This window comes from Ictidomys tridecemlineatus, chromosome 6, assembly GCF_052094955.1.
Source record: "Ictidomys tridecemlineatus isolate mIctTri1 chromosome 6, mIctTri1.hap1, whole genome shotgun sequence".
Lineage (NCBI taxonomy): Eukaryota > Metazoa > Chordata > Mammalia > Rodentia > Sciuridae > Ictidomys > Ictidomys tridecemlineatus.
Genome location: NC_135482.1, coordinates 167,105,284 through 167,118,258, shown reverse-complemented (window position 1 = coordinate 167,118,258; position 12,975 = coordinate 167,105,284). Strand labels below are relative to the sequence as shown.

The window sequence follows — 12,975 nt, the reverse complement described above, 5'->3', positions numbered from 1 at the left end:
GGGTTTTTTAACAATTTTAATTAATTATGTTATTTTTATTATTTAATGTACCTTTTAATTATGTTAAAAGTGAATTGTTGAAACTTATAATAGTACATAAATCTAATTTATATACCACAGGCTATGGTTATCCTGCTGGGAAAGGATACTGCAGAAACATTCCCTGCAACTGATGGATTTATGATAAATAGATTTATTTCCTTTAGAAACTGTTATGTTTAAAAGTGTCAAACAGGGTATTATTATATTTTAAACATGAATCATCCAAAAGGACCACTCTAAGAGTGAAAAGAATTAGAGTAGACATTACAAGAGCTGAGTTCTAATCCTGATTCCACCAGGGAGAGTCTTGGCAAGTAGTTTCAACCGTGCAAGCCTAGATTCTCCCCGCCACCGGCCCCATAAGGTTTGAGGAAATGACTGAGGTCACAAACCTCTCAGATTATACCTCTCCAGGGGAAGGGGTGACTCTCTGCTGAGAGAATAAATTTGGATTTAAAGGAACTCTGTCAGCAGCACTTACTAATTGAGAAATGGACAATACACTGGAGATAAAAATCATGTTGGGTTCTGTGTAGATTTAAAACATCACTGGCCCACAGCCTGCATTCATTTTTCCCCCTCCTCTCTTTAACCCTCACACTATTACTCTAAATACTTCTGGGAAAGCAGTAGATTTTCTTTTTTGGCACTGGAGGTTTAACCCAGGAGTACATTAAAACTGAGCTATATTCTAAATACCCGAAAGGAAAAAAAGAATTAATCACTAGAGAAATTTTAATTTCACAGGAAATTAAAGCTCAAGCAAAATAATCATAGCACCCTGATTGTGTTTTCTCTTCAGAATCAACTGTGTTCATTCCCCAGTCGGAATACTCCATTGAAGAAGATGTGGGCGAGCTGTTCATTCCCATCAGGAGGACAGGAGACGTCAGCCAGGAGTTCATGGTGATCTGTTACACACAGCAAGGTAGAAACTAAACTGAAATAGAACCAAACCATGTAAATAAACCTCTTTAACATGGTGGAGCCATGACATTTTGCCATGAAGGGTTCGAAGTTTTTATAATCACAAAAAAAGCATTGACTCAGAAGTTGTCTTCCATGTCACACCTCTGAGGATGCCCCGGAGAGCATCTGCTACTTACCGCAGATGTTTCTGACTCCACATGGTCACTTACTGTAATTCTCAAGGCTTTTCAGATGACAAGAAACTGACGCCCATTCAAGCTCTTCAGGTTGAGGGGAGTTATTGCTTAAAACAAACAAACAAAAAGAAAAAAGCAGCAATGTATATCCAAGGAAAATAAACTAACTTAAAACCAGTGTGAAACTCATTTTAACCAGTTTCAAAATACTTGTTTTGCTCTTGGACAAGCACCCTATGAAAGGTGATTTATGTCTTGCAAAATTAAAACGAATACATAATATTCTTTAACATACTAGATGCCTTCTGGGAAAGCAGTAGATTTTCTTTTTTGGCACTGGGGATTTAAACCAGAAGTACTTTAAAACTGAGCTACATTCCTAATCCTTTTTATTTTGAGACAACTGTTGAGGCTGAAATTTACAATCCTCCTGTTTTGGCCTCCTACATTCTTGGGATTATAGGCGTGAGGCACTGAGCCCAGCAAAGCAGACAGTTTTCTAAGAATGCAAAAGAAAAAGTCACATGTGCATTGATACCTGAGCAGAGTTCCATTAAAATTTTTATTTCTGTATATGAATTTGAAGGCAGTATAGAATAATGATGAAAATAGTCTTCAGAATAAGCTCTGGGCTGTGAGCTCCAGAGTAAGTGGTTTAATGTCTGTAAACTTCAGTTACCAAATGTGTAAAACCCAAAATGATAGTTGAGAGGATTAATAGATGTCAAGCATTTGAATAGAGGGACTATTATTTTATAATAGCGTGTTGATCTAAAAGTACATGGACAGGAAAGACAAAGAGAAAACACTGGAGATGTATAGGTTTGAGGTCACCCTAAAGTTCACTCATGATAGTAGAACAGTCTACAGTTGCTATTGCAATTCTGGGGGTGTTGTATATGCTAATGACTTTTAAATGACTGCATATACTGCATATGAAACAGTGGTTTCTGGAAATACCCTGTAACATGTTCTACATAAAACCTCTTGGATTCTCCCCTCCTCCAGGAACAGCGACCGGAACTGTGCCAACTTCCGTGTTGTCTTATTCGGATTACATATCCAGGCCCGAGGACCATACCAGTGTTATTCGCTTTGACAAAGATGAAAGGGAGAAAATGTGTCGGATAGTTGTGATTGATGACTCCTTATATGAAGAAGAGGAAACGTTCCGTGTCCTTTTGAGCATGCCCATGGGTGGGAGAATTGGATCAGAGTTCCCAGGAGCTCAGGTTACAATCCTCCCCGACAGAGATGATGGTAAGTTCTCATTTACCTGCAAATATCAAGCACAACTTCCTAGACAGAAGCATAGAAATCTAAAGCAATCAAAGCCTGCACATTTATTTTATGCTTGATTCTAATAACGTGAATAAGATTTAGTGGTGTGGATTGGTTGCCTCAACCAAAGCCTCATTCTTGACTTAATGTTTTTAAAGGGCTGAACAACCTGTATGGTAGTTTTGTTATTGTTGTTTGAATTTTTTGGTTTTTGTGGGTTGTTTGTTTATTTGGCCCCCATAGAGTTTCTTTGATAATACCATTTACCTTTAGGTGATATTACACTTTTAAAATTTCATGGTGAAGAACTGAAGTCGTTTTAATGAACCCAACTTATTTCACTTTGTTTTGCTTGGCTTTTAAAGCTTGTTTTTTTGTAACTTTAATCTTCTCAGCGTTCAAGCCCCTTTTTCAGAGAAACCCATCAGATAAGGCTGTTCAATGAATAACTAGAAAGGTAATGAATATATGGGAAATTAAGTTCCAACAGGCAGTTCCCTGACCCCGAAGATGAAGAAAGGTGGACACACTAGGCCACTCTTTGCTGGGAAACTAGCTTACCAGGAAGTCAGACCTTCTAAAAAGTAAAGGAGGTCTTAATCCTCCCAATTGGAGAAATAGTTTGTACTTTCTTGTCAGGAAAGAGAATAAGAGCAAAGATTATAAACAATCTTATAATGAAAGCAAAGAGCAGTGAACAGAGAGAGCAGAATGCCCTGCCCCACCTGGCACTGGACATTTTTCTCATGGGAGCTGAAAGACAAGAAGGAGGAGTCTTTCCACTGGGAGGAGAGTCAAAAGACTTTACTCACAAATCATCTTTAAACCCAGCAAATTGAAAATAATCCACCAGGAATGGTCTCTGCTAGTTAAGAGAAAGGAGAATGTGAGAGGCAGAGGTGGACAGGGTTCAGTGCTGGATTCTTTGTGCTATCTTGTGCTTTATTTCTCTGTGAGAATAATGTCCTTTACTGAAAAGGCTTAAAAATCCTGATGATAAAATTAGGAATGATTTTATTAGAAGAAGATGGAAGAAAGCCTTGATTCTACCCCTGCATATGGATAAGCTCCTTATCCATAGATAATAAACTGTATGGATAATATTTTTAAATGTTGCTTTAGTGTATTAGTTTAATAAGAAGTTCCATTCTGAATTTGAATAAAGTGTAAGAATTTTATTTCAAATGGAATCAATATTAGAGAAGGCACCAATGTATTGAATGTCAGTCTAAACAGATCTAAGGATTCACACTAAAAGACTACCTACTGCCCAGAGAGTTCTGTACCTATTGATAATCTGTATGGACAGGAAGAATTAGGTTTAGTGTAAAAATAGAAAAAGTCTACTTGATGCTTACTTTAGTTCAGTTTGTTTCATTGGCAAAATAATCAATAATAATAATAATAATAATAATAATAATTTCTATATGGATCGCTACAAGATGCACATGGGAAAAATAATAAAGCTGCACAAATAAACCATTAAACATATATATCACTAAATCTTTACAAGAAAGAAGGTTGATGTCTTTATCCCTTTTTCAAGATGACCCAATGAAGATTTAGGGAGACAGACACAGGCTCAAATTTGCAAGGCTGGTGTACAACACAGTGGTCTCTGGGCCCCAAATGCATGACCTCTGCTGTCACTCTGCCCTTAAAGTGTCTCCCTCATAATGATCGGGTTGATGATATGGTACCAATAGCTAATACTTGTAAAATATTTCATCATTATCAGTGTTTCATCTGAGCTTTACCAATCCACAGTGTGAACAGGGCAAGTGGCATTTTAAGTAGGTAGGCATCATCTGGGGTAGCCAAAGCTCAGTGCTCTTCACCCCAGAACACGGGGCCACTGGATTTCGCCATGAGTTCAGGGTACCATGTGCTCAACCAGCACTTTGTCAGGCATTCTCAGCTACCGTCACGCCGCCTCCTCCATTCACCCAATCCATAGTCAGTGGATCAGGAGTCCTGTGCAGATTGCTCTGTTTTCTTCCATCTGTCTTTTTCCTTCCATTTCTAACAATGCTTTTCTAATTTGGGCAGACCCTCTTCCTTTCAGATGTAGATTATAATAAACTTCTCATAGGCCCCAAAGCCTCAGATCTCTTCCCAGCCAGACCTTGGTTCCCATTGAGACCAATTTCATCTTGCTGAAACTCATACCATTACCATTCCTCTGTACAAAACTCAAAACCATGAACAGCAAATTTTACCATCATCCAGATGTTAGGCACATTTCACTACCCCCAATCAAGGCAAGAAAGAAAAAGCAAACAGAATATTGCTTAATCTACTCTGATGGTGTAATGGTAGAAAACCTATAAAGTCGTTTTCTAATTAAGAACGATATTTATTAATGTTATTCAATAAATATTGCAATTATTTTCTTAAAAATACAATGGCCAGTCCAATTGCAGAATAAGGAGAGAGAAAAAGAGAGAGAAAGAAATAGAACAAAGAGGGAGGCACAGAGAGAATGAGTCTTATGAGAACAAACCAAAGACAGGCCAAGGAGTAAGACAAGGACATTCCAAGAAATTAAGGGAGAAAAATGAAAGAGCATAATATCCAAAGAGGAAATAAAGAGACAATACAGAAAAAAGAGAGAGAGAGAAAGGAGACAAGAGAAATCCAGTAGCATCTCTGCTCTGGACAAATCACTTCTATGACATCCCAGTACCCATTTGAATGGTTGGGAAAACTACAGCCTAGATTCAAGGGTTAAACCCTCAGAGAAGTTTCTCATTTATAGTAGTAGGAGCCAGACTCTATGTTAATTTTCCTCTTATTTTAGGATTTTCAGTGCTACATAGCTTGAAACTTTATTCCCTTCCACAGTCCAGGCAGAAATAACAAGCTCCATTAGAAGATGGATTTTTATCCTCACTCGTATACCTCTTTCAGGATCCAGGATTTACATTTGGGGTTTCAGTTGCAAATTCCCACCTTACATCTCCTGTTCCTACATAGGTAGTGAAATGCAACCCGCTTAGGGCAACCACAGTATTAGCTCATTTACATAGCATTCTGGTTTTTTTACTTTTCTTTTATTCAGTTTTATTGAAAGTATCCCTTTTTTATTCTAAGACCTACATTTAAAAGAACATTGGTTATGATTGTAGCATATTTTATGGGAAGGTTTCCAAGTATCTATTTCACAATATTGTCATTGTAATTCATTGGAAAAGCTTTTACTGAGTGAAAATGACGCGTCTCTAACACTGTTCTCTAGTGGGGCTCTGGTCTACTCTTGTATGATATTAGGTTGCCATGTGAACTAACAGTTTTTATTTCAGAAACATCAGGGCTAAGACAAAGATCACATCCAAACTTTGTTTTTATTTTATTTTTTGTTAAGATAAATTTTTCTTAGGAACTTTAACTTCTGCACATAACCCTCTTGGGCACAGTAATTTAATTACTGAGAAAACCCTGCTTTTCTTTTATTATCTTGACAGATATCTAAGTTAAACACAAAATAAGTTGTTTGAAGTCTTATTTTAATCCAATTTGAATGTTTTCCACAATGCATTCTTCATACAGAATTTCAGAATGAAGTTGTCAATGGCCTTAGTAAAATTCCATTGTAAACCAAGTTCTCACGTGAAAAAGACAGCAATACTTGACAAGGTAGAGGAAACTGAATAGCAACCAAAATAGCTCGCTTCTCATTTAGCACCAGGCATCTCTAGTGACTGAGACTCAATAGAGGGGAAAAGTCAATAAATTAAGTTTGGAACCCATGAATTAAGTAAACAGTCACAGTACTTCCCCCAACAGCACATCTACAAATATACATTTTAATAAAATAAATTTGAAAAGCCCTCCCTTGACTTATTTTCTTTTTTGCTATCTAAGCTGAAAAGAGTTGAGGATCAAGGAAGGGTCCAGTGAATGAGCCAAGCAGCTCAGTGTCCACGTGTGAATTTTCTGTTTAACATTCTCTTGCATGGTATCTTGACTATTCACCCTTTCCTTACCTTGGCTACGATCCCTAAAATTGCATATGCATGAAGAATAAATGCAAAAGTACAAAAAAAAAAAACCACAGAAAGCCAAAATTGCCATATTTTTTTCCACCTGGTTTGTCTTTCAATGCAGAAAGGATCTATAAGTAAAAAGAGTGAGTGCACATCTGCCAAACTGTATCTTTCTTCCCTGGCATTGCTTATCTACTCCTCAACCTAATATAGCACACCCTGGTTTTTGTCATTTTAGGGGAGGTCCTTTTTGCTTTCCTGTGGGAAGTCACTTTAAACATCTATCATATACTTGACGTGAATAATACAAAGGAAAACATGGAAACAAAAGTATCCCTCCCCTTCTTCTATGGGTTAAAGTTACTCTGATGTGTATATTTGGTGCTTTATTTTAAATGAACTCACACTGTAAAAATTTCAACTTCATGTATAACATAGATTTCACTTTAGATAAAGAAACCACTTTAAAGATTTTCTGATTGGAGCAAATCATAATATAGAATCTCTGGAGGTTGTCACACTGCAGTTTAAGAACTACTTGTTCAAAAAAAATTTTTTTGAGAACCTATCACTCACCCATTCATTCAAGAAATGTGTGTTGAACATCTTCATACCTGCCCATTACTAGGTGCTGAGGATATAATAGGAAACAAGAGAACCATAGCCTCTTAACTCCCAGGTCACTCAGACTTTGGGCATATACAGATAAATGAACAGACAAACATAAAATAAATGTGACAAGTCATCTGCATCTTTCCCAGCCCAGGTTCAGGAAAAGCTTCTTTGAAAATATGATTTTCTAGCTAGAATTTGAGAACAGTATCAGGATAGTCTGGTGAAAGTGTATTCCTAGGGGAAGACTCATGAGCACATGGCTCTGTGGCTGTAATGCATCCATGAGACTGAAAGTTTGTATGTGGCAGGGACCTGGACGTCACACGAGGGAGTAACAAAGAGGAGTTAGGAAAGATGGACAAGGCCCAGTCTGCTAAGGCCCTATTGCCATGTGAAGGAATTGTGTTTTGTTCTTAAAACAGAAATAGGACACTACTAAAAGGTTTTAAGTCAAATGACAAAATTAGATTTGTGTTTTAGAAATATTCTGCTCTGGCAACAGTATAGAGAATGGCTTTGAAGAGCTGGGGATGGGGAGTGTGGGAGGGGCACAGGTGCTGGGGACAGCAGCGGAAACAGAGTGGTTGTAGCCAGGGGAGAGACCAGCAAGCAGCCATGAGACAGTGCTGAGAGAGAACATGACATGGTAAGTAATTACCATGGAAAGACATGGAAAGATGAAGAACAGGTCAGACTCGGGGGATGCTCTGGTTTCTAGCTAGGGCAGTGGGATTAAGAGTTGGTCCAGTTCACTGAGAGGGAGAATGGAAGTAGAATCAGATTAGGAACCAAATGTTGAGTTCTTTTAGGCCACAATATTTTGAAGAGCCTGAATGACTTCAAAATATGGGGTGTCAAGTAGGCAAATGAAGATATGGGTCTTCAGAGATCACGAGTTCTGTGCTAGGCAGAGTGCTATGCTAGAGAGATTGCTATAAGTTATCTCTATTAAGGATAAAAGCCTTAGGAGACTATATAGTTTGTGTCAGTCAGCTTTACATTGCTGTCACAAAACACCTGAGAAAGTCAGTTTGTGTCAGTCAGCTTTACATTGCTGTCACAAAACACCTGAGAAAGTCAACTTATAAAAGAGGAAAGACTGATTTGGGCTCACAGTTACAGTTTCAGTTCATGGTTGCCTGGTTACATTGCTTTTGAGCCTGTGGTGATACAGGACATCATAGCAAGCAGCATGTGGTAGAGCAAAGCTGCTCATCTCATGGCACCAGGAAACAGAGAGGGAAAGGAGAGGATTTGAGTTTCCCAGGATCCCTTCAAATGGCACAACCAGTGTCCTAACTTCCTTCCACTAGGTCTTCACCTCATAAAGGTCGCACCACCTCCCAGTAGGCGACATGCTAGCAACCAAACCTTTTTAGCACATGACCCTTGGGGGCCACTTAAGATCCAGACCATAACAAGATTGCTTAAGAAAATATGCAACATTGATCCTTACATGACTTATCCCATGAGTAAATTTTATGATTCTCCATTTAAAAGAATATAAAGATGCTGGGGAGTGATATCGGCCAAAATATTGTTATTTTGTGTACATGTATGAAAATGTAACAACAAATCCCATCATTATAGACAGCTGTCATGCAACAATAAAATATGTTGAAAGGAAAAAAAAAAAAAAGAATGGCTTTCATGAATGCTGACCAGAGAGTGGAAGTGGTGCACAGGAGAGAAGTCCATATGACAGTGTGAGAACCCCTGAAAATGAGGCACTGAGAAGAGTCCAAGGATCAGGCTGGGGTGTAGCTCAGTGCTACAGCACTTGCCTAGCAGGTGTGAGACCTGGGTTCAATTCCAGTACTGGGGGAGAAAAAAAAAAAAAGGAATCTAAGGATCAAACACATTTCAGTGTCTAAGTGTTATGAGTTGTTCCTAAACCTGCACCTAGCATGTGACAAGCTGGGTCATTGTCATATCCCTTTTGCTTACTGAAGGCTTTTAACCAGCCTGGGGAGATTTTTTTTTTCACATGTAAATATGTCACCAACTTTTAAATAGTAGGCAAGATAAACCCACAGTTGATGTTAGAGGAATTTGCTTTGTTGGGATACTTCATCTTTTATTAACATCAGGTTTTATTAATGAATCTAGGTCTCGGTTTCCATAGATTTAAAATGGTTACACTAATTGTACCTATATTGTGTTCAGTTTTTGATATCTCATGGTGACGTTTTTGCCTATCATGTACAAAGTTTATAAGTGAAAAAGAACATCATTAGCTGTAAAGTATTAGAAAATTGCTTAAGACCACACAGCTGTAAAATGTTGGATACATGTCCTAAATATAAGCCTATTAGACTCAGAGTCAAAGTGTTTCACCACTACACTATCATGAATCCTGGATGTACTCAAGGGTGTTAAAACTAAAATCTAGAAAAAAAAAATAGTAAAATGATATGTCAACATTTGTCAAGAGGAAGATGTTTCCAAGAGTGGCCAATTTTTTCAATCCCTGAAAATTATGCAATTGGAGTATGGAAAATATTCAAGCCTGTTACTCAGCCTGAATGAAGAGTGCCTCTTCCCTTTCCTATGCCTTTAGCTCTGATCTCTGTGTTTCCATGGTAATAGGGATACCAGATGAGAAACACACCAACCGTTCTCTAACTAAAAAGAAATAAATCCCTTGTATTTTGTATCATAGGGCAATCTGAATTTTAAAATGTTTGACTCTGCAAAGTTAAATTATTCCTCATAAAATTATAAAGTGAGATTTCTGTGTCTGCAGAGCAGAGGACCAAGCCATGGATTGCTAGTAGCTCTTCTTAGGTGCACATGCCTGAAAATCTCTACTGGAACCCAGCATTTTCTCTCTGTGTCAACCTTACTGTAGGAGAGTAAGGCAGGGACTCTAGAAGTACAGAAATGAGTCGTGATAAAATCTGTTAGGTCTTTAAGAAATGAGAAAAAAAACTTCATTGTGTTTGGAGAATAGCATGTTCCCCAGCAGCAACATGCCTGACGTGCAAAATGCTCTCTGTACTGATACCCTAAACATCCTGCGTCCCTGTCTTCAGTCCTCAGTATTTCAATAAGGTCACAGCTTAATACCACAATATTAGTTCCTTAAGGCTGCGCCAAGAATATTTCACTAATCTTTGCTGTCAGTCTTTGGAAGTTAATTAAGGCACATTCAAGCTAAATCCATTCTCTGCCTTTGTGTGAAGCCTGCAGGGGTTTTTTTGCTAAAGTGCCGTCTTCCTTGACCACCCTGGAACAATTACCATGCCCAATAGAAGCCAGGAACACGTAAAAGACGACATGGTGAGCCCTGTGGTAAATGTACCTCAATTCAGTGTCATTCGGAAGCTTACTGACATCAGAAAAGCTCTCTCAACAGCAGGAGTAGCTTAGAGAAGAAAATGTTTCTAGTGTTAGAAAAATACATCATGGGATAGTGTGTGGGTGAAGCATTTTTTAATTCATTTGTGCAAAGCTGAAAGACCTACTCACCATCTTTTTCCTTCTTAAATGCAATGATTTGCATTAATGTTAGCTTCGATGAAGGAACGCCAGGCCAGTCATTATAAGAAATGGGCAGATTCCATTAAAGCCCCAAGGTGACAAAACAAACTTACATTCTGTATTTAGTCTGCCTAAGGTAGAGCAATATTAAATATCAAGAAATGGAAAAAATGAATTTCTCAATGCTCAGAATACTACTGCATTGCAGCATTTATGGACTAATAGTTTTGATGGTGCCCAAGATTCAATGAAAACCAAAGGATGTTTAGGGAGTTTCTGCCCCATGAAGGCACAGAAGGGTTGACTAAGAGAAATTATACCCGTTTTTCCATATGGGAAGGATATTAGATATAGTGATATAGATACTACATCCTTTTGAAACAAAAATAAAATAAAAACAGTTTATGAGAATATGTCTTGCCATTTAGAGAAAGCTATTCTGAGATCCCATACCTAGGCAGCAAATACTTGTTTTCCCCCTACTAAGTACATAAGTAGGAAACACAAACATACTTAGGACATAGGGCAGGATCTCAAAAGACTGAAAAGCTATGTAAGATGAAAAAATAACCTTATCAAAGGTTAAATGAGAACAATTTATTTTAAACAGAACTTGAAGCCATGAAAAGAGCTAAAATGGCAGACTGTGATTAAAAGCAATCACTCTATGAGTCACTATGAGTCAGGGCAAGAACGGATAGAGCCGTTAAAAGATGAAAAGGACTTAAATGAATAGAGAATAAGGCCAATTATTCTAAGATTACTTGAGAGAGAGAAAGGCTGCTGGGCGCAGTGGGCAATCCCATTTGGCCAGGATGGGGGGAGGGTGGGGTATTGGGGTATGAACTTAGGGGCACTCGACCATTGAGCCACATCCCCAGTCCTTTTTTGTATTTTATTTAGAGACAGGGTCTCACTGAGTTGCTTAGCGCCTTGATAAGTTGCTGAGTCTGGCTTTGAACTTGCCATCCTCCTGCCTCGGCCTCCTGAGCCACTGGGATTACAGGCTGCACCACCATGCCCAGCTAGGCAATGATTCTTGACCAACTGAGGTTTCTTTTGGACCAGTCCACCTTTCTTCTCCATCTTCTTCTCCTCGCTTTGAACATGAATAAATCATCTCATGCTTACAGAAATTTTGGGAAGACCACACAATATGATCTGTATGGAATCGCTTTTAAAACGACTTAAACAAAAGAAAGATAAGACTCCTTGGCAGTACATGATGGAAAGCAGGATTGACACACTCCGTGGGTGGCTTGAATGAAGAAGGAGGTCTGAATTTATCTGATACCAGAGGGTGAAATAATCAGAGCAGGGTTTGGAGGTTACCAATTGCATAGCAATGTAAGTGGACCAAAATTAGAACCAAAAAAGGAATTGGAAGCATTAAGTTAGGAATTGAGACTGGATCGGAAATGACCCATTGTTAAGAAAAATCTGACAAGACCAGGACTTCAAGTAGAAAGGAGAAAGGAGAGGAATTTTTTTAAATGCATATCCAAAAAGTTTGTGCATGGAAGGTTCAAACACTGGTACTATGATAGGAGGTTAGAAGAAGAACCAGTCTAGGAAAAGGAAGTTGGAAGAATATGAGAAGTTCTTTACAAACTTATTGAGGTTGAGCGTCCTGTGGGACTGGGCAAGACAGCTGAGTTAATACAGAACTGCATAAGCTGTAGTGTGAGAATTGTAAATTGCATTTCCAGTGGTAATAGTTGAAATTAGAAGGGAACATGACAACTACAAGGAAGGGGAGAGAAGGTGACAGAAGTTAAGTTACCATGCACTAGAATTTCACATATATTTATATTAAATGAAGTATGTGAAGTAGAGTGATAAAAAGTTATTTGAGGATATTTCTACTAAATATTAGCATACACAATGTATTGCAATGGTAATTATCCATCATTATACGACAAAAAAATTATAGAAATATGCAGGATAGAGTACTTTATTGCAGTGGTCAAACAATAAGTCTATTTTCAGAGCTTTTAGATAAACTGGCTTTAAATGTTGCTTCCTTGAAATATAACTAAAAACAAATGAGTATGGTTTCATTCTCTCATTTGGTAAATCCTTTCAGTTAAATTTAGACCTCTTTCTGATAGAATCACTGTATGTTGTCTTTCTAATTGTGATGATTGCAGGAGAGGGATTGCAAAATCACAGTATTCATTTTTACATTGGAAAAAAAAAGGCAGAGGGGAATAGACACTTTTGAAAATGAGGAAGTCTTCTACTAAATATGAGAAGTGAGATTTTTCCAGGTATGACCTTTGGAAGACCTATGGCCCCTCAAGATCCTAATTCCTAGCCCTCTCTACTTAATTCTGGACATGGATGCAGCGCTTAGAAAAGCAGCCATTAAGGAGAAATAGTTCCATGGTGGCGGAGGGGGGGGGGCGGGGGCAGGGGCGCACCAGGCAAAATCAAGACAAAAGATCAAGGGTCAAACTGCT

General features: G+C 38.2%; 1 protein-coding gene across 1 annotated transcript in view; it reads left to right on the top strand.

Moving 5' to 3' along the window:
* Frem2 (FRAS1 related extracellular matrix 2) overlaps nucleotides 1-12,975 on the top strand; it is a 168,254-nt gene that overhangs the window by 87,155 nt on the left and 68,124 nt on the right. The window contains exons 5-6 of the mRNA XM_005330232.5: nucleotides 845-970; nucleotides 2,157-2,408. Coding sequence (XP_005330289.2) covers nucleotides 845-970; nucleotides 2,157-2,408 — 378 coding nt within the window. The remainder of the gene's footprint in view (nucleotides 1-844; nucleotides 971-2,156; nucleotides 2,409-12,975) is intronic.